This window comes from Schistocerca nitens, chromosome 11 (genome assembly GCF_023898315.1).
Source record: "Schistocerca nitens isolate TAMUIC-IGC-003100 chromosome 11, iqSchNite1.1, whole genome shotgun sequence".
NCBI lineage: Eukaryota > Metazoa > Arthropoda > Insecta > Orthoptera > Acrididae > Schistocerca > Schistocerca nitens.
The window spans coordinates 104,896,048-104,919,356 of NC_064624.1; the positions used below are offsets into that span (position 1 = coordinate 104,896,048).

General features: G+C 40.8%; 1 protein-coding gene across 6 annotated transcripts in view; it reads left to right on the forward strand.

Annotated features, from left to right (window-relative positions):
• LOC126213068 (zinc finger protein 98-like) overlaps positions 1-23,309 on the forward strand; it is a 99,603-nt gene that overhangs the window by 50,446 nt on the left and 25,848 nt on the right. For 4 of the 6 annotated variants that reach the window (XM_049940656.1, XM_049940651.1, XM_049940653.1 and 1 more), the window contains one exon: positions 129-166. The exons of the other annotated variants lie outside the window; for them this stretch is intronic. In XM_049940656.1, the coding sequence (XP_049796613.1) occupies positions 129-166 (38 nt within the window). The remainder of the gene's footprint in view (positions 1-128; positions 167-23,309) is intronic. 6 annotated transcript variants of the gene reach the window in all.

Below are 23,309 nucleotides of genomic sequence, written 5' to 3' on the forward strand. Positions count from 1 at the left end.
TTCTCTATTTCTATTTGTAAACATTGCAAACAATGTCTTTTGGAACAATCAGTGGTTTTTTTATAGAATTTTATTTATTTAATGATCCATTACATGTAAATCACTGGTAATTTCTTTAAATATTTTAGGTGGTAACATCAACCAGATATGCATCCAACAGTAGAAGGTATGTTTCAGTTATTCACTGCAGAATTTTGTGAGTAGTATAAATTTTTATTTGCTCCATGTGAAAGTATTTGAAGTATAAAACATTTCATAACTGATGATTATTATTATCAATAAGCAACAATATTCCAAGGCAGTATGGTCAGTAACCCACTCTTTACAACAGCTGTTATGTTGTTCTGTCTCTTAATGAAAGGAGTGAGCTTCTAATAATCATGCAGGAAACTGAAAATGCAGGTGGAATGTCAGCAATTATATTGTGCTTACTGGAACATCACGTGGAAATCACTGAAATTCAACAGATTCATCTTCTTGAATACATACCACTATAGAACCTATAAGAGGAAAGACTAGATATACAGGGTGAGTCACTAACTATTGCCACCACTAATAACTCCGAAAGTATGATAGGAGATGAAAAGTTTATGGGACAAAAGTTGCATGGGACAATGGGGGCTAAAGTAAGACGTTGGTTTTCTGTTGCTAGGATGGGTCACTTCAGAGATATGAAGATCAACCTTTTTTTTTTATTATTTGGCACTTATTTTCTGATAGCAGCTGTCAAGACGAATCCAGTAATGTGTAACAGTAAGGTCTTTGAAGGTCACAAAGGTGGCATGAATGTCCATTTACAGCTGTTCGAAGTGATGACCATTGGTATCAATGCAGTGCTGCAATCCTCTTATCATGGACTGAGTGGTATTCCTTATCACATCGGCACTTATCGAAGCAAATGCTCTGACAATTCTCTCTCGCATATCTTCAGGTGTAGTTGGAACGTCTTTATAAACAATGTCTTTTACGAATCCCCACAAGAAAAAATCCAGAGGTGTCAAGTTGAACAAACGAACCAGTCATGACACATCTCCTCCATGTCCAATCCAACAATTTGGGAATTGTCTCTACAACTCATTTCTAGCACATCAGCAAAAAATGTGCTGGACACTCATCGTGTTGATACCACATTCTGTTCCTTGTTCCTAAAGGTATTTCTTCCAATAATAGACCTACCGTATTAGCTCAAATCTAAGGCACACTCGAATCTAAGCCACAACTGAAAAATGAGACTCGGAATCAAGGAAAAAAATTTGCCAGAATCTAAGCCACACCTGTAATTTGAGACTCGAAATTCAAGGGGAGAGAAAAGTTTTAGACCACACCTCCAAATTGAAACAAAGTTGGTCCATTGTAACATGACACACAATTTGTGTCGAATGGATGTAGATAAACCTGCAGCAGTTTGGTTCGAGTCATAAGCTGAACAGTTAAGATTTACCAAGTAGCCATTGCTATGTGTCAGGCGCTCCGTCCGTATTTATACGGGAACCCTTCCTTTTTCACGTGCTTCGTCTGGTTTGAATTGATTGCTTATTGTGCTTTGATCTGATAAGTGCCGTTCTCTTTGTTATAGGTGTTCACGTCACTCTTAAGCTGAAAATGCAGTATTGTACTGTGTCATGCATTGTTTGTCGCATTCTGATAATGAGTGTTTATGACCTTTAGCTGCTCGCGGCATGGCTCGCTTTTGTGCACACTACCACTGCTTACAATAAAAAAGAGAGGAATTGTCTCATAAGTGAAACAATGCCAAGAGACTGCTATTTGTTGTTACTTACCCTGCTGCTTTCACTGATAAGGATCAGCAAGAACCAAATAATGTACTGCGTATGATAGATGATGTTCTGAACGAGAGTTTAGTGAAAATTTTTCTCCGTTTGAAAATCTTTGCAGACGCCTCCTTAGTACATTATATTCTGCACAGAAATTAGTCATCTTAGATTTAAAAATCTAGTCAGTTGCCGCGCTTCATTTCTGACTCTATCACTATTCAGCATAAGAATCATACGAATATAAACATGACATGATATGTATATTCTTCCGTGTTTGCTGTTGTCTCACTCTAGTTTCGTAGTTTATTAGGCAGACAAGATTTAAATGCGATAGCAGCAAACACAAAAGAATACACGGCATAATGTTTACATTCTTCTACATTTTCTTTTAATTTATTTGCTGACACAGAGGTTTTGGTGCCAGGATTTATCTTTGTGCATGAAAACCGTGCCTGTGAAGTGCTACATATATTCGATGGCAGAAGTTAGTTGTGGTGGTACCTACTAACATTTTTCAGAACTTCCACTTACTTTGCACTCGATTCTAAGCTGCAGGCAGTTTTTGGATTACAAAAACCAGAAAAAAAGTGCAGCTTAGATTTGAGTAAATACGGGAATGTTTCTTGCAGGAATGTGGTGTACTTCGTACCATTAAGATTTCCTTCAATGAAATAGGGGCCTATAATTCTGTCTTCCAAAATCCCACACCATATATTCACTGACCACAGTTTTTGATGTGCAATTTGCCGCAGCCAGCATGGATTTTCAGTTTCCCAATAATGTATGTTATGCAAATTAACATTTCCACAGTTCATGAATGTAGCCTCGTCAGTAAATAAAATGAAATTAGTAAATGTGTCATACCTATGAATCTGAGGTTGAACATAAGTAAATCATAAAGTATCAGTACTATTTGTAGAAAAAATCTACATATATGAATTCTAAATTCAACACATTGATCTGCCAGAATAGTAACTAATTAATATTAATCAATAACATCAGCAGAATTCAGTGTGACACATACAGTCCTACCAGTTAATTCTTGGTGGAGACTGATATGGTGAGTATGGTATTTATGGCGATGCAGAACGTGAAGAACATTACTCTGGCTTATGCCAGATTCCCTTGTGATTTGATGCAAACTAACACAAGGATCTCGAACCACAGTGGCAAGAGTACCAATTTTCGTTTCCTCATTAGTAACTTTCCTTTGCCGGATATGTTTCCCATGCATTAAAGATCCAGTTGTTCTCAATTTATCATACACATATCTAAATGTACGCCGTGTTGGGTGAGTACATTGAAGGTATCTTTTAGCGTGTAAGTCTGTAACTCTCAATGAATTTCATAGGCATTCTCCATAAATGAGAAGCATATCAACTTGTTCTTCGAAGGAATACACCGTTCATATTCACTTGATTCGGCGATGCTAATCTTACCATTCCTATTAGTGTTGTATTGCAAAGCTGTTGAATAGTGTTTACATGTCAAGTGCACATTAGATGGATAGGCCATATTTGGCACATATTTATTATTTGCATGATATATGGGAGATAATTGTTGGAGTGTGTACTTTGATAAGTGCCGAAGTGGTAAGGAATACCACTCAATCCATAAGAAGATGGCAGCACTGCATTGATACCAATGGTCATCACTTTGAACAGCTTCTGTAAGAGTACGTTCATGCCACCGTTTGGACCTTCATTGGCCTTCAGAGACCTTACTGTTACACATCATTGGTTTCGTCTCGATAGCCGCTACCAGAAAATAAGTACCAAACTATAGCATCCCATTTAAAAAAACAAAAGTTGATCTTCATATCTCTGATGTGACCCCACCTAGCAACAAAAAACTGTCGTATTATGGCCCCTGTTGTCCCATGCAACTTGTCCAACAAACGTTTCAGCTACTCATAGTTTTGAAGTTATTCTAGGTGGTAATGGTCAGTGACTCACCCTGTAGATCCAAAAATTGAAGTCAAGTCCCAACCCCATCAAAGTAATTAATATGGCATTGAACAGCTCTTTGAATGCTGTGACACAGTAATAAAGTAGTCAATATGCAGTTTTATACTACCATCAGTTTACAGGCAACCTTCAAGAAGTGTCTTAAGTTCTATAAAACAGCTGGAGACATTTTAGTAAGCTTATGAAGACTTTCATTTGTGTATCATTATTTGTAGAGTCCTTATTAGTCATTTTCTGCCAGATAGTATGAGCCAAGGACACCTGAAGTGCTTAATGTCCAGTTTTAAAAACCTTCCACAGATAAATTCTCTGGCAATAGTATGAACATTATGCAAGAGCCATTGATATTTTGTTTTGGGATCCAATGATCTTCATTGATTCAGTAGCAAAACCAATGGCTAATCTGACCATGCTGTTCAAATGTATATTGATTAACTTAGCTCATATGAAGCTATACTTAGGCTCGTCACAGAAATATGCATGGCTGTGTTGTCAGTTGCTGAGACAGTATGTAGGCAGAAGATGCAAGAGTGACAAGGAGAGCTGGAGAGGTACTTGTACTGCCCAGGAGTGGCAGCACAGGGGCCCTGCACCAAAGTTGAACAGCTCTTAGACAGGAAGGCCGATTCTTCATTTTTGGAAGATCAGCCCAGCCCTCATCTTCAGTTGGTCATCATTGTGAATGGCAATAATGCAGCTCACATAATTGCAGTTCCCTTTGCAGCTGGATGGTTTTGGGCTTGTAATGGTGCACTCCACGGCAGTGCTGGGTATAGATAATTTGTCATACTCACCAGGGCAGTAAAGCCAATCTTCCATTGGTACCCGTGATGTTGATGGAGTGGCCAAACTCAGAAAATGAGTGTAAGAAAGGTGAGGGTTGGTTTTATAGCAGTTGATGACGTGATTTCCTCCATATTGGTGATTGAATGTGCTCTTGTTTCTTGAGCCTGTCAGCATTCTCGTCTCGCCCAAAGTTTAACTTCAGTGTGTTCCTTTGTGCAAAGTTTGCAGCCTGAAAGGCATTCTTGTGTCATTCCCAGGTGAAGTTACTAATCTTAACCCTGTTATGGAAGAGTGTTGTGTCTGCTCTGCACTGATGTCCAAGTGCTGAAACAGGTTTTTCTGACTTTTCTCTCTCACACCAAGGGCCAATAAGGTCCCTGTTTCTACTGTAGCTCTTTCAAGTGCTGACATCGATTACACCACAATTGTGTACTCAATGGAAATGTTCCACTTAGCATTGTTGCATTTGATGTCAGCAAAATTTTATTCCTGTACTTCATTACTGTCCTGCTGTGCAATGGATCAGTCACAGCAATTAGAGGGAATTACACAATAAATGTTGTGAATAAGTTTGTAAGCAGATAGCATGGGTGGAAATAAATTTTTTTTAACCATGCTCCTAATCTTATATTGTCCTAATAAAGAACCTTGCTATACTGCTTGCAGTACACCACCTAATCTGTATTAGAATAGTCTTCTGTATTGTCTAAAGCTCACCCTTCCAGGCACAGGATATTTTGATACCAGTGTTAGCTGCCCTTTCTCTCAGCTTGAACTGCAATTACCACTGATGTCTTGTAAAGGAAGACTGGGTCATGATGTTGCAAAAGTATTATAAGGGATAAATAATTTCTCAGTCATTGTCTGCATCCCTAGTAACAATTTCCCATTCTTCATCCACTAAATTGTCTCAGGCTAGTGTGGCTTCCATATCTACAACTACATTCACATCCATTCCCTGCAAACCATTGTGAAGTGCAAGTTTGATGTCCAGCATTGGACCCATGCAGTATGTGGCCCACACACTTGTTCAGTATTCTACCACATGGCATGTGAGTGTTCCGTAAGCATTTCCTTTGTGGCCTGAGCGGATTTCCCCAGTATCCTAGCAATGGAGCAAAGTATGCCACCTGCTTTACCTATAACTGTTCAGTGTACTTATTCTCTTTTATATTTCCACATATTGCTGCACTCAATTACAGTCTTCTTCAAAATTAAACAAAATATGACTCAATACATTCATTCAGTCTCTTCATCTGTAGAGCTGGTAGATATATAAACTCCTGGAAATTGAAATAAGAAACCCGTGAATTCATTGTCCCAGGAAGGGGAAACTTTATTGACACATTCCTGGGGTCAGATACATCACATGATCACACTGACAGAACCACAGGCACATAGACACAGGCAACAGAGCATGCACAATGTCGGCACTAGTACAGTGTATATCCACCTTTCGCAGCAATGCAGGCTGCTATTCTCCCATGGAGACGATCGTAGAGATGCTGGATGTAGTCCTGTGGAACGGCTTGCCATGCCATTTCCACCTGGCGCCTCAGTTGGACCAGCGTTCGTGCTGGACGTGCAGACCGCGTGAGACGACGCTTCATCCAGTCCCAAACATGCTCAATGGGGGACAGATCCGGAGATCTTGCTGGCCAGGGTAGTTGACTTACACCTTCTAGAGCACGTTGGGTGGCACAGGATACTTGCGGACGTGCATTGTCCTGTTGGAACAGCAAGTTCCCTTGCCGGTCTAGGAATGGTAGAACGATGGGTTCGATGACGGTTTGGATGTACCGTGCACTATTCAGTGTCCCCTCGACGATCACCAGTGGTGTACGGCCGGTGTAGGAGATCGCTCCCCACACCATGATGCCGGGTGTTGGCCCTGTGTGCCTCAGTCGTATGCAGTCCTGATTGTGGCGCTCACCTGCACGGCGCCAAACACGCATACGACCATCATTGGCACCAAGGCAGAAGCGACTCTCATCGCTGAATACGACACGTCTCCATTCGTCCCTCCATTCACGCCTGTTGCGACACCACTGGAGGCGGGCTGCACGATGTTGGGGCGTGAGCGGAAGACGGCCTAACGGTGTGCGGGACCGTAGCCCAGCTTCATGGAGACGGTTGTGAATGGTCCTCGCCGATACCCCAGGAGCAACAGTGTCCCTAATTTGCTGGGAAGTGGCGGTGCGGTCCCCTACGGCACTGCGTAGGATCCTACGGTCTTGGCGTGCATCCGTGCGTCGCTGCGGTCCGGTCCCAGGTCGACGGGCACGTGCACCTTCCGCCGACCACTGGCGACAACATCGATGTACTGTGGAGACCTCACGCCCCACGTGTTGAGCAATTCGGCGGTACGTCCACCCGGCCTCCCGCATGCCCACTATACTCCCTCGCTCAAAGTCCGTCAACTGCACATACGGTTCACATCCACGCTGTCGCGGCATGCTACCAGTGTTAAAGACTGCGATGGAGCTCCGTATGCCACGGCAAACTGGCTGACACTGACGGCGGCGGTGCACAAATGCTGCGCAGCTAGCGCCATTCGACGGCCAACACCGCGGGTCCTGGTGTGTCCGCTGTGCCGTGCGTGTGATCATTGCTTGTACAGCCCTCTCGCAGTGTCCGGAGTATGGTGCGTCTGACACATGATGCCGGGCTGCACGATGTTGGGGTGTGAGCGGAAGACGGCCTAACGGTGTGCGGGACCGTAGCCCAGCTTCATGGAGACGGTTGCGAATGGTCCTCGCCGATACCCCAGGAGCAACAGTGTCCCTAATTTGCTGGGAAGTGGCGGTGCCGCCTGCGTATGGTGCGTCTGACACACCGGTGTCAATGTGTTCTTTTTTCCATTTCCAGGAGTGTATGTACACTACTCTGGATGGTCTTAGTTTCATGTCTTTTATGGCTATAGCAGTGCATCACTGTACTGTTAACAACAGCTTACCCACATTTCTATATTCATATTTAGTTTTAGTCCTATTGCCCCATTACCCAATATCATCTTGTGTTGATAATCCTGTACTTAACAAACCAGAAGTCCTGTTGTTTGCCCCACTACTTTTTAGTAATTCACACCATATCCAGCCTCATCCTATACACCTCTTCTTTTTATGTTCTCTGACCCATATACTCAGTTAAGAAATTTAAGATTACACACTTTGACCTGTAGTCATGTTTGTTTCCTTTTCCGGATGATGACATTCTCCAGAGTAGTCCTTGCTCAAAGATTTGAGTGGGAACTATTTTACTTCCAGAATATTTTATCCAAAATGTTGCCGTCATTATTAACCTATATAGTGGAGCTACTTCTCGGGAAGTACACTGGCTGTAGTTTCCCCTTGTTTCTAGCTGTTCAGAGCACTAGTATAGCAAGGCCATGTTGCCTAATGGCACAGGCCTTGCTGTTCCAACAGCAGAAAAGGCTGCTAGCCATCTTCAGTAGCCGTACATGAGTGTGCTCTATTCTCACTTATCCCTATTGCACTATGCTATGGCTATATAATTGAGGCATGCATGCCAGCCTACTTCGACAAGGTCAATGATTCATGTGGGAAGAAATGTTGTCATGCAACTGAAATGTGAAATAACTTGACCATTACCTGATGGTCACATAATTTGAAAAAGTAATATTTTGCCATGGAGATAGTAACTGAAGTTTTAATTGTACACTAATCTCAAATCATTCTCTAGTAAATTTGTGGTTTCTTGTAAGTCGTTTCTCAGAACTTGTGTAGCTATTGAAGGATGAGTGGTAGAAGGCAAAAATGAGGAAACTGTGATTACCAAAATTGGTAAGCTGAAAATATCAGTGGTATTGATATTAATCAGCAGTTCATAATTGCTATCAGATAATGAAACCTATCACTTAATTTGCCCAAATAAGAATAGTTGATGAGCTGTTTCATGTCTGTGTTGTGGGGCTTCACTCTGTCATTTAGGGAACAAGAAACCTATGGAAAATACACATGGAGGGAGAACATCTTATTACATGCTCCTGATTTTTCTTAAATGTTGCAATAATTATGCTGCTGGGGGCTATGACTATCCACCCTTGGAGGAAGATATACACTGTCATTCATTTCTGTTAGGAAAAGACAATTCAGAAGACGCATTTTGGTACATGCAATAGTGAAGCTTTCATTACAGATGTCTTCAGGAACACGTCCAACGATGATCTGTCAATAGGTTCTCATTCCTATCAGATTTGGGAGGTGAGACAGCAGATATGGCTATTGCTTAACATTCTTCTCTTTCCCAGCATGCAAAGACTGAAAATACTTCAAACCCAAACACACCACCATGATCACTAGAGGAAATTGTGCATCATTATCAAAGTAATGGGACTTGAGGGTTTCAGAACATTAGATGCAACTTCCCTATCCTGTGATTCGCATGTGGACACTACCAACTAGTTCTAAATATTGATAGTTTCATGATGGAACCATGTTGCTGACTCCCCTTTGTGAGACTGACACAAAAGCAAGTCCTTGGTGAAGTTACTCCTATACTGTACTGCATTGGAACATTCATGGCTTGACAATACATGTAGGATAACTGAAACTTTTCATTCATAGAAGATAACTGTATTTCAAGTGTGTGTGTGTGTGTGTGTGTGTGTGTGTGTGTGTGTGTGTGTGTGTACCTTGTACTTAATACTCCTGTGAAGTCAGAGCAGAGTCTCTAATTGGTTGAATTGGCAGTGTACGTGACTGGTTGCACATAGGTGTATGTGAGGGGTTAATGTCATCAGATACCAACTGTCTGAATATTTATGACATTTACTCAGTGGCAAAAATATATACTGTTTTGATTACCATGCCAAGATCCTTTTTATGAGAAACATTGCTGACACTTTTATAGAAGTTTGACAACTGTTTATTTTTTAGGAGGTATTAATGTTATTATTATACAGCATCTTCAGGGATCAGGCTGTGGAAAGCTTGAGCTCATGAAAAGAGCTATGTTTTCCAAATCCCAAGTGGTAGCATTTACTTTGGACTGGTAACTTCATTTCCTCCACCTAATCCCTTATCCTACTTCCGTAGACCAGTACCCGCCACCCAGGGGCTTATTGTGTATAACTTAAATACAAAATGAATATGCTGATGTGGATACCACGTGGAGCTAACTGGGCAATATTTCACCATCAGCCAATTTTCGAATTTGTTTGTAGTGCCCCAGACAGGGGTACATTTCAAGGGAGTGTCTCCTCACTGCACGTGCAGTTGTCCAGTAGTGGAACTAAGTGTAACAGTCAACACAAGGCATCTTGTGCAGTACTTGGTGACAATTTCATTGTTGATCTACAGAGAACATCAGATTGTTTTGCTTCAAGAGAACACTTGTATTGTTGTGAACTTGAGGTAGCTCCAGAGAGATGAAATTGATACATGAGCAGTTCTTGCTTGTCAGGATAGTTTAGAGTCTTGGTAGGGTCTGTAGATGGTTTGGGAGACAGTTCAGCTGTGTGGAAAGCTTCATGCAAACAAGCAGGTACACACAGTCCTTTGTTCAGTCATTCATCTTGGTTTCTCCATGTAGATAAAAAAGTTTCTAACTATTCCATCTATCTTGTACAGTCACTGAAGTGCATTTTCTTCACCAAGTAATATTCTGGACTGAGCAGGATGCATAGTAGTGGCCAGTGGCACAGACAGGGAGCTGCTTTCACAAAGGAACATTGACATGACACAATGACTCAGCAATGGTACAAACACTGCACATGGCTCAACTGCAGTGCCAATCAGACAGTGGGTGATGTTGGCCAGTGTAGTGGAAGGTCATGGTGCTGCCCAGAATCTGACTTCGAACTGTTAAATGGACTCACAGTGATGAGCGATTGAAAGCAGGTGGTGGCTGGAGTGCTGTTGGCATTCCGGACTGGGCATATGGGCAGAGGTCCCTCTTTTGTGGCCTGGTTGTTGCAGAGTTATGGTAATGGCGCAGATGGATAGACTGGGTGCCAATGCCCAGCTGTCTGAACGATGGCGAACTGGTACTGTCTTCAGTCTCCGATTGTTGTAGAATGCACAAGGTTAGTGCGTCACACTTAATTATCTAGTGAAGACAGTGACCAGCTGCTGTAATAGGCAGTGGGTTGAGCCACAGTTTTTCCTGGTTACTGATCCATTTTTTTTTTTTTCATACGGATGGCAGTGATGCGGAAGTTGTAGTTGCCCACTAAGTTCGAGGGGCACCTGGCCGATTCCATTATGTGGTCTTATTGCAGTTCCAGGCTCAGATTTATGCTTAAAATTTTATCCAGTTACAGTCTCCTCCCTTCTGCAAAGAAAATTCTCCCATGAATTGTCTGCAATACACTCTTGATTATTTACGATTATTTGTGGTTCATACTTCCACATCATCGTGGCATTACATTGCCTGATACCACTAGCACTTATCTATAGTTTTTCTCTACCATTGGGTCCATATGTTCCCATTTGCACACTTATTACTTCATTTCAATTTTAGTTTACAAGTGTAACTTCAAAAATAACAACAACACAGGACAGTTTTGTCACAGAGGCTTTCACCACATTTCACACTTTAACAACTTTTAAAACATTTTCATAAATACTTTGATAGAGGTTATAAGAAATAAATCTCTTGCAAGCATTACCAATTAGTGGACCAAAACCTGTTGTCTATTCTAGTGCAACAAACCAATAACAAAACGAGACCAAGAAAACAAAACAAAAGTGTGTAACAACCATAAGATGAATTTTTAAAAAATCTGAAACTGGCCATTGTTTGATTCAAGTAAACCTTGTTAACCATAGTAGTGGCTGGTTGCTGTTTCAGTTATAAATCTTATTTGACAGAGTTATGGACGACACATCTCTCATCCGTGTGGTATTTCAGTGCTTTGGCTGCCTTGAGGCAATGCCGCATGATGTGAAGACATTGAAAACTAATCAGATAATACTGTTGTGACTCTGTAATCTATTCCTAATCCATCAACACTGTATCATGGCTTAAACCTATTCTAAAACCCTATCTTAACAAACTAAGTACATGCTAACTATTTTCATTGAGCCTGAAATTCTTCAAATTGTGTCTTCTAATATTCTTCGCTTAGCCATTACCTTACATTATACCTAACTGTAATTGCTGATTTACACGTTAGGGAATCATTCTTGCTCATCCTAAAACATTTGCCCTGTAGAATTCTTTAATTGATGCAAAAATCCTTAAGCTTCTTCTGACTTATCCTTACGAAATTTTTGGGATACCGAAGGTTTCCCATTCCTGAGTCAGGCACATTCTGTGTGCTGACTGGAGTGATACCTTTTTTGATGGGAAATCTAACATACTACAGGATGTGGCTTGGTGCAGGCAGCTGAGTACCTAGGTAAACTGCACTGGGTGCACATTTCTGGAGTTCAAGTTTTGGCTGTCAGTCTCGTGGCGAATACTACATTTTTATCTAACCCTGGCAATAATGGGGAAAAAATAATGAAAGTTCAAACCAAAGGATGTAAGGAATTACATGAGTGGTCTAGCAGTCTCCAAACCATCTCAGTTCTGACACGTAATATAACAGGTACGCCAAAATCGTCCCTGTTTGGTGCTCAAATGTAGCAAACCAGGAACATGTGGTGTAGCTGGGGCAAACTGGAGTAAAGTGTAATTATTGCTTGATGAGATGGGTATAAGTCTTCCTGTCGGCATAGTAAGGTTTATAGATGATTGGGAAGACAGGTGACACATGTAGGAAAGCTGCAGACAAGCCAATGGGGGACGTACACACAGTCCTTTATTCAGTTATTCAACTTGATTCCTGTCTTCTCAAAAGTCAAATACACCTCATGTCTCTTGATTATTCAACCTGATTAGTACAGTCTTTGAAGTGCATTTTCTTCTTAAAGTAATATTCTGTGCTGAGCAGGAGGCATAGCAATGGCCAGTGGTGCAGACAGGAAGCTGTTACACAGAGAAATGTTGACTTGGCATACTGACTCAGTGATGGTGCAGACACAACACATGGCTTAGCTGTGGCACGAAGCAGGCAGTGGGTGTCGATTAGCATAGCGGAAGGTCATTTTGTTTCTCAGAATCTTACGCTGGACTGGTGGCTGGATTTCCGACGGTGGGTGATCTCAAGGCAGTGGCATCTGAAGCCATGTTGGCTGCCTGGGCTGGGCAGTGTCCACTTTCACAGCTCGCTGGTGGAAGAGTTACAGTGACAGCGCGGATAGACACAGACTGGGTGTCACTTATTGCTCAGCTGCTGGCTGAACGATGACGAGCTGATATGGATGTGGTTAAAGGCTGCTTCCATGCTTTGGCACTTGTGGAAGGTGCGACAATGTGTCATGCTGAATTATCTGGAGTGAATATAATGACCTTCTATTGTACTTGGCAGTGGGTAGAGTTGCAGGTCTTCCTGGTTACCAGCCTGGTTTTGTCACATGGACAGCAATGGTATGGAAATTGTATGTGTCCACTGAATTTGAGGGTTGCTGACCATCACCTGACTGACACCAGTATGTAACGTCATTGCAGTTCTGGGCTCTGATTTCTGCTTCAAGTTCACCTGTAGTTTTACCACATTAGAGTATGGGAAACATTTAGCCGTGAATGCATTCCACAGAATTTTTTTCTATTGTTTAGCAAGATCACCAAAGATGCAGTAAATAACCAGGAGGAGATAGCTTACCAAAATTTTTATGAGGTAGAGATGACTGTTAACACTGGGCGAGGGGAATCTCAAAGAAAGGGAAAAAAACAATTCTATGAAAAGCCTAGATGTTGCTTTTTATTTTCAGGGGGTGCTAATTAGGATATCAGTTACAAAACTGTTACATTAGCAAGTACCCTTTCTTTGTGTTGGGTTTGGATTCTGTGTTCTCAAAAGTCAAATATACCTCATGACCTGTGGAAATGACCATGATGAGTATAATCATGTTAGAGAAACTAAACAATGAAACAAAAATCTTTCTTTTTTTACTTAAGAGCTGACTGTCAAGAGACGTTTCGTGCTTATGGAAGGAAGCAATTTTGTTTCCTCTTCATAGTAGTTTCCATGATGAGGCCCTCACCAACTGAAAGGAAAATAACATGAAAAGTTTGGTCAGCATACCTTGGCTATAAATCTAAGAAACTGTTTACTGACTTCCTGCAGGACTCAAAGGTACCTCTCCAACCTGAACAATTTAACTGCTGGAATACTCCGACATCTCCTGTGCTGATAATACCTCAGAAAACTGTACGAGTTATTGTGGTGTTCTTTACTAATTGTATTGTGAAAACAGGGGTCTTTTGAATCACCTTTAACATGAGAGATGAGAGTTTCTTCTAGTTTATAAAATGTTGAAATAACTTACAGCAGTGCAAGCAGATGACATCATTAATGACTGCTGATATTTCAGCAGAAGCATATCTTGCCATTTTCAGGGTATAACTGCAGTAAGTAAGTGTTGGGCAAGGAAATTTAAAACTGCAGTTCACAGAGAAACTCTGGGAAGATAACACAAAGCAAAGATGAGTGACATCTGTAGTTATAAATAGTGAAATTAATACAGTGGGTGAGGTAGAATTTATTCCATTGTTCTGTTTTTTGACAAGAAAGAGAGTATATTCCATCTAGAATTTAGACAAAAACCATCATCTCTTTATAAAGTTACTTGCTAATTTAATTTCAATAGCTTTCGTAATAACATTATACCAATAGCTGAAAGTGCATGCCAGATTCTCTGTGTTATATTCCATAGGGTGACCAGTGCCAAGACAGTGCTCTGCAGTAGGCCATTTGTTCAGCTGTTGTAAGCACATGTGCTGCTTGTGCTCAGTAGACGGGTCCTCCACAGTCCTGATAGTCTGACCGATGTATGACATGCCAAAACTGCAAGGAATACAATAGACACATGCTTTACACAAACCAGTGTCATCCTTAACAGAACCTTAGATGGAGGTCATAAAACACATTTCACATCATATTCCTGCAAAATACGACCAGTCTTATCGTAAATACTGTCTTTCTAAGGGAGACAGCCCATAGAACTTGGTGCCAACTCAACATTGTCATCACTTGCTCAGTGCACGGTTGTTTGATAACTGGTGCAATGCTCATCTGATGTGTCTTTCACTATATCTATTCTGATGAAAGGTGACCTCAGATAAATTAATTCAGCTTACAAACTCTCAGGGTCTGAAGTACCCCTTCATGTTTAACCAGATAGTGACTGCTGTTAGCCCTCAGATACATGTCACTGTGACTATATTTCCTATAAATGGCATGCCCCAATGTACCACCAGTCTTCCTCCTGACCAATGCACTGAGGAAAGAGAGACCAGCCATTTTCATCTCAATCATGAAACAAATATTCAGATGGATGAAAATAAGGCATTCTAAAAAGTCATTTGAATTCTCACAACCATAAGGACACACAACAAAAGTATCGTTTGTATGTCTGGGGAAAAAAAGACCCACACAGGTTTCAAAGCTGTCAACTCCAAGGCACACTCCTCAATGTCTTCCATAAATGAATTGGCAATAATAGGCGACAGTAGCCTCCCCATCACATCTCCTTCTATCTCCTGATAGTATTGGTCATTGAATAAAAAGTAAGTGGAACTCAACACATGTCAAAATGGATTTGTTAATTCAGCACCTAACCTGACCTCAATCAACAGTAATGAATCAGATAGAGGAACATGAGTAAAGAGAGAGAACACATCAAAACTTATTGGGATACCAGAGTCATTCAAACACATTCCCCTCTAATTGACATAAGAAATCTGCTGAAATCTTAATGTGTTGCTCATACAGACCTACTAGATGACTCAGCAGAGCAGCAGCAAGGCATTTTGCTACATGATATGTTGGAGCACCAGTATTACAATTGGATGAAGAGGAACCCCTTTCTTGTGGATCTTAGGGAGGCCATGTAATGGGGAGCAGCACAATAAAAATTAAGACTCTTGATAGTTTCCTCTGACAAGGAACTTTTCTTCAGGAGGCTTTTAGTCTTTCTCTCAGCACTTCTTGTAGGGTCAGCACCTATCCTGCAGTATGTTGAATCGGACAGTAAGCACTGCAGCTTTTTAACATAATCCTGCTTGTCCAGAACAGTGGTAACATTGCCCTTGTCCACAAGTAAAATAATATTTGGATTGGCTCTTAAGTGAAGATAAAGTATCCTTATCAGCTGCTGTGATATTAATCGTGGGTGGATGTGCCCCAGTCAGCATATGACGTGCCACTGCCTCTTCTCTCAACATGAGGAGGTAGTTTAAAAACATCCTGTTCAACAGGACTAATAAAATCAACCACTGCCATACACTAGGGAGTCTGTGCAGAATTTAAACTTTTTGCTAGCATGGATAAAGCTGAATTTTCAAAGCTTTCTCTGTGAACTTCATCACAGAACATTGGGATACAGTATTTGACTCCAAGCCTTGGAAATGTTCAAACTTCATCAAATGCTGGCTGTTTCAGACTGAAACTCCGTTAGACTGTGACCATGAAGCACCGTCCAGCCAATCAGAAGAAGAAGCTGAAATTTTTGAGGCAGTCATGAAAAGAACGGAAAAAAAATCCTTGGAAAGAAAATCGAACTGTCGATGAATGTGATATAACCTTTCATGAACAAGAACTAGGCCAACACGTTACTTGATGCAATTGGCAGCAGGGGAATTAATGTGATGCACAATTTAGGCAAATGTTGGAACATTATTTTGATCACAACACATAGGAAAATGATTGTGCGTATTGCAATGTTGCTCTGCTGCTGCAAAGTTTATTCAGCCTCCACAAGCAAAGATATATTTCTTCCCCTCTACAGGGAAGAGAGGGGAGGAAATATATCATTAGTTGTGGAGGCTGAATAAACTTTTCAGCAGTGGAGTGAGACTATAATACACACTGTCACTTTTGCTGTGGTGTTGTGACTAAACTGTTGTTCTGTCAAAGCTGTGCACCATATTAATTCTCCTGCCACCAATCGCATCAAGCAATGTGTTGGGCTAGTTCTTGTTCATGAAAGGTTTCATAACACTCGCCGTTAGTTGGATTTTGTTTCCAAGGTAGTGTTTCGGCATCATTTAATGGTGACTTCAAAAATTTCAGATTTTCATTGTGATTGGCTGGACGGTGCTCCATGTACACAGTCTAACTGGGAATTTCAGTCTCTAACTGCCCAGCTTTTGGTGAAGTTTGAACTTTTTATGTCTCGAAGTCAAATACTGTATCTAGACTTCACGTGATAAATCTCACAGAAAGAGCTTTGACGATGCAGCTTTATCTGTGCGAGGGAAAGGTTTAAATTTTGCACAGACTCCAAGGCATGTGCCAGTAGTATGTTTTATTAGTACTGTTGAAAAGGATGTTTTTAAGTGCCTCCTGATGTTGCTAGAAGAGAGGCATGTCTTGTTTGACTGGAGCATCTACACCCAAGATTAATATCACAGTAGTTGAGAGTGCTGCCTAACGTTCACTTAGTTGATCAGAATATTGTTATTGTACCTGTGGACAAGAGCTGTGCTACTGTTGGTTTGGACAAGCAGGATTATGTTCGAAAGATGCTATGTTAACTGTCTGAGTCAATATATCACAGGATTGGTGCTGACCCCACAAAAAGTGTTGAGAGAGAGAGAGACTAATAGCCTCCAGAAGATAGTTTCCTCCAGCAAGGAAGTTTCCAAGTCTTAATTGTTATTGCACTGTTCCCCACTATATGGCCTCCCTAAGGTCCGCAAGAAAGGGACTCCTCTTGGTCTGATTGTGAATAACATGGGTGCTCCGACACAACATGTAGCATAAGAGCTTGCTGCTTGGTTGAGCCAACATTAAGAACTCAGCGGATTTATTATTCAAACACATGCCCTCTAGTCAACATGACCCTGCTAACCTCGTAAGATTCAATGTGTTCTCTCTCTTCACTCATATTTCTCTGTCTGATTCATTACAGTCGATTGAGGTTAGGTTTGCTCCTGATTTGTTAAATAAATATCGACATGTGTTGACCACTTACTTATCATTTAATGACCAGTACTGTGAGGAAACAGTTGGTGATGTGATGGGAAGCCCATTGTCACCTAGTATTACCACTCATTTTGTTGTTGTTGTGGTCTTCAGTCCTGAGACTGGTTTGTTGCAGCTCTCCATGCTACTCTATCCTGTGCAAGCTTCATCATCTCCCAGTATGTACTGCAGCCTACATCCTTCTGAATCTGCTTAGTGTATTCATCTCTTGGTCTCCCTCTATGATTTTTACCCTCCCCACTGCCCTCCAATACTAAATTGGTGATCCCTTGATGCCTCAGAACATGTCCTACCAACCGATCCCTTCTTCTAGTCAAGTTGTGCCACAAACTCCTCTTCTCCCCAATTCTATTCAATACCTCCTCATTAGTTATGTGATCTACCCATCTAAACTTCAGCATTCTTCTGTAGCACCACATTTCAAAAGCTTCTATTCTCTTCTTGTCTAAACTATTTATCATCCATGTTTCACTTCCATACATGGCTACACTCCATACAAATACTTTCAGAAACGACTTCCTGACACTTAAATCTATACTCAATGTTAACAAATTTCTCTTCTTCAGAAACGCTTTGCTTGCCATTGCCAGTCTACATTTTATATCCTCTCTACTTCGACCATCATCAGTTATTTTGGTCCCCAAATAGCAAACTCCTTTACTACTTTAAGTGTCTCATTTCTTAATTTAATTCCCTCAACATCACCCGACTTAATTCGACTACATTCCATTATCCCCTATTTGCTTTTGTTGATCTTCATGTTATATCCTCCTTTCAAGACACTGTCCAATGCCATTCAACTGCTCTTCCAAGACCTTTGCTGTCTCTGACAGAATTATAATGTCATCGGCGAAACTTAGTTTTTATTTCTTCTCCATGGATTTTAATACCTACTCCGAATTTTTCTTTCGTTTCCGTTACTGCTTGTTCAATATACAGATTGAACATCGAGGAGAGGCTACAACCCTGTTTCACTCCCTTCCCAACCACTGCTTCCCTTTCATGCCCCTCGACTCTTATAACTGGCATCTGGTTTCTGTACAAATTGTAAATAGCCTTTCGCTCCCTTTATTTTACCCCTGCCACCTTCAGAATTTGAAAGAGAGTATTCCAGTCAACATTGTCAAAAGCTTTCTGTAGGTCTACAAATGCTAGAAACGTAGGTTTGCCTTTCCTTAATCTAGCTTCTAAAATAAGTCGTAGAGGCAGTATTGCCTCATGTGTTCCAATATTTCTACGGAATCCAAACTGATCTTCCCGGAGGTTGGCTTCTACCAGTTTTTCCATTCGTCTGTAAAGAATTCGCGTTAGTATTTTGCAGCCGTGACTTATTCAACTGATAGTTTGGTAATTTTCACATCTGTCAACGCCTGCTTTCTTTGGGATTGGAATTATATTCTTCTTGAAGTCTGAGGGAATTTCGCCTGTCTCATACATCTTGCTCACCAGATGGTAGAGTTTTGTCAGGACTTGCTCTCCCAAGGCTGTCAGTAGTTCTAATGGAATGTTGTCTACTCCCGGGGCCTTGTTTCGACTTAGGTCTTTCAGTGCTCTATCAAACTCTTCACGCAGTATCATATCTCCCATTTCATCTTCATCTACATCCTCTTCCATTTCTATAACATTGGCCTCAAGTACATCGCCCTTGTATAGACCCTCTATATACTCGGTCCACCTTTCTGCTTTCCCTTCTTTGCTTAGAACTGGGTTTCCACCTGAGCTCTTGATATTCATACAAGTGGTTCTCTTTTCTCCAAAGGTCTCTTTAATTTTCCTGTAGGCAGTATCTATCTTACTCCTAGTGAGATAAGCCTCTACATCTTTACATTTGTCCTCTAGCCATGCATGCTTAGCCATTTTCCACTTCCTGTCGATCTCATTTTTGAGCCGTTTGTATTCATTTTTATATTTTCTCCTTTCATCAATTAAATTCAATATTTCTTCTGTCACCCAAGGATTTCTACTAGCCCTCGTCTTTTTACGTACATGATCCTCTGCTACCTTCACTACTTCATCCCTCAAAGCTACCCATTCTTCTTCTACTGTATTTCTTTCCCCCATTCTTGTCAATTGTTCCCTGAAACTCTGTACAATCTCTGTTTTAGTCAGTTTATCCAGGTCCCATCTCCTTAAATTCCCACCTTTTTGCGGTTTCTTCAGTTTTAATCTACAGTTCATAACCATAACCAATGGTCAGAGTCCACATCTGCCCCTGGAAATGTCTTACAATTTGAAACCTGGTTCCCAAATCTCTGTCTTACCATTATTTAATCTGTCTGAAACCTGTCAGTATCTCCAGGCTTCTTCCATGTATACAACCTCGTTTTATGGTTCTTGAACCAAGTGTTAGCTATGATTAAGTTGTGCTCTGTGCAAAATTCCGCCATGCGGCTGCCTCTTTCATTTCTTACCCCCAATCCATATTCACCTACTACGTTTCCTTCTCTTCCTTTTCCTACTATTGAATTCCAGTCACCCATGACTATTAAATTTTCGTCTCCCTTCACTATCTGAATAATTTCTTTTATCTGATCATACATTTCTTCAATTTCTTCTTCATCTGCAGAGCTAGTAGGCATATAGACTTGTACTACTGTTATAGGCATGGGCTTCGTGTCTATCTTGGCCAGAACAATGCGTTCGCTGTGCTGTTTGTAATAGCTTACCCACATTCCTATTGTTTTTTTCATTATTAAATGATTTTGTATTTGTAACCCTGTATTCACCTGACCAAAAGTCTTGTTTCTCCTGCCACCGAACTTCACTAATTCCCACTATATCTAACTTTAACCTATCCATTTCCCTTTTTAAATTTTCTAAGCTACCTGCCCTATTAAAGGATCTGACATTCCACACTCCGATCCGTAGAACGCCAGTTTTCTTTCTCCTGATAACGACGCCTTCCTGAGTAGTCCCCGCCCGGATATCTGAATGGGGGACTATTTTACCTCTGTAATACTTTACCCAAGAGGATGCCATCATCATTTATCCATACAGTAAAGCTGCATGCCCTCGGGAAAAATTACGGTTGTAGTTTCCCCTTGCTTTCAGCCGTTCGCAGTACCAGCACAGCAAGGCCGTTTTGGTTAGTGTTACAAGGCCAGATCAGTCAATCATCCAGACTGTTGCCCCTGCAACTACTGAAAAGGCTGCTGCCTCTCTTCAGGAACTGTATGTTTGTCTGGCCTCTCAATAGATACTTCTCCGCTGTGGTTGCACCTACGGTACGGCTATCTGTATCGCTGAGGCATGCAAGCCTCCCCACCAACGGCAAGGTATATGGTTCATGGAAGACTTTTAGAATGTGCCATGGAGTTGGCTGCTTTCAAACCTAGACATCTGTTCTTTGTCCTCAAGGCACTGTGAATTCAAATGACGTTTTGGAACACCTGAATTTCATTCACCTGAAGATTTTGTTTCACGATGGGGTTTGAAAAAGATGGCTGTCTTTCTTTCCTTAATGTGTTGGTGAGGAGGAAGACTGATGTTACACTGGGACAAGCCAGTTATAGGCAGCCTACTCACAGTGACTGCATCTGTGGGCTGATAGCTGTCACTATCTGGTTCAACATGAAGGGCTGCTTTGTACCTTGATTCACAAGGCTCACATAATTCCAGACCTCAAGAGTTTGTTAGCTGAATTCGCCCATCTCAAAGACACCTTTCATCAGAATGATTATACTGAAAGACAGAACAGACGTTTTGCACTATTAACCAACCATGGTCTGGGTGAGTGACGATAATACCGAGATGGCACCAAAGTCTAAGGCCTTTTGCCTTACACAGGAGTTATTTCAAACAGGATTGGTTGTATCTCGCAGAACTGTGATGTGAAATGTTTTTTCAACCACCATCTAAGATCTGGATCTGTTTAGGCTCCATACAGAATGATCTTGGTTTGCATAAGGTGGGTGTCTTGTATTCCTTGCAGTTGTGGCAAGTTGTATATTGGCCACATTTTCAGGACTCTGGGAGACCAGTCTACTGGGCATAAGTGGCACACGTACTTAAAACATCTGATAGAATTGGCTATTGCAGAACATTATTGTGTTAGTGCTGGTCATCCTATGGAACAACACAACATGGAGATTTTGGCATGTACTTCTAGCTGTTGGTACAGTGTTATTAAGGAAGCTGTTGAAATAAAAATTAGCAAATAACCTTATAAATAGAGTTGTTGGTGTCTGTTTAAATTCTGCATCGAATTCTGGTCTCTCCCTTGTCAAAAAACAGGGACAGAGTTAATGCTACTTCACCCACTGATTATTAATTTCAATATTCATCTTTGCTATCTGATGGCACTAGTGTTTACAGTGTGTGTGAGTGTTATCTTTCCAGAGCTTCTCTGCGAACCAAGGATTTAAATTCCCTAGGACAGCACTTACTTGCTGGTATTGTCCCTTGAAAATGGCAAGGTGTGCACCTGTTGAAATATTGTCAGTTGTTTACAACATTCCCCTGCTGCATTCCTCTAAGTTATTTGAACGTCTCACATAGATTCACTAGTCATCCGCTTGGTATAATGTGGCCTACTTGGAGGGAGCTGTATAAGAAATGTGTCATGTAGGCCATGTCTGATAGGTTTATTTTTAAGCACAGAATGGCATACAGTGTTCTGCATTTACTTAGCAACTGTGGATTTTAGAAAAAAAAACATTTTATTGTGATTTCTTAAATAAACATTTTTTATGCCTAGCATCACTGATGCAGTGTGTAACTATTCCAAGCAATGAGTAGTCTCTACCAGTCTAGTGAATAACTGTAAATGTTTTGATTAATCACCTAACAAATGTATCTGACTGGTCATTTACATTAAATATTTCAAAGCTGATGTGTAAATATAGGTACGTGGGTGTTGGGAACTGACCAGTAAACAAAGCTCATGAAAAGAGGAAGTTTCATTAAGAACTAATTTAAATTTTCTTATTATTGCAAATAGTATGCATGAAAAAGAGGTTGGAATTGTATAGGAGCAAGTTACTCTGAAGGGGTAGACATCATATGCCTCACCATAACTAAAGAAAATAATAACCTCACTTTCAACTTGGGCAAAAAGTGCGCATGATCATGTATAATCTAATTGCTCAATCAACCAGACACAGATAGCAGTGTGGTATACGCTGCCCAAAGCATAGTCTCTCACTTAGTAAACATTCATATCAGCATGAAATATTGTGGGCCAATGGTAGAGACCGACAACTGAAATCAAATCACTACTGATAAAGAGGAAGCAGCACACAGGTCTTAACAATGCATAGTAACAACATATAGAAGAGTATTAATCACTCAATGTAAAACTGAAAAATTATTATTAAATTTTTACATACATAAGTTAACATGGGGTGATTAACGTATTCAAAAGAAGACCTCTACATCAGTTACAGAACTAATGAAATACTACACATACACAAGTTCAAAATGAAGATTGTAACAGATAAGTGCACAGAAATAGCAATGTATTACTTACTCATACAAGAATGGATCTACAGAATCCAGTATAAGGGGAAAACCTAGAGAATATTCCAAATGAGACATGAAGAGGTCTAAAGCTAAAAAAAAGAAAAGAGTGACATGTGCCAGATACCATACAAAACAAAACTATACAGGGTTATTACAAATGATTGAAGCGATTTCACAGCTCTACAATAACTTTATTATTTGAGATATTTTCACAATGCTTTGCACACACATACAAAAACTCAAAAAGTTTTTTTAGGCATTCACAAATGTTCGATGCGTGCCTCTTTAGTGATTCGGCAGACATCAAGCCGATAATCAAGTTCC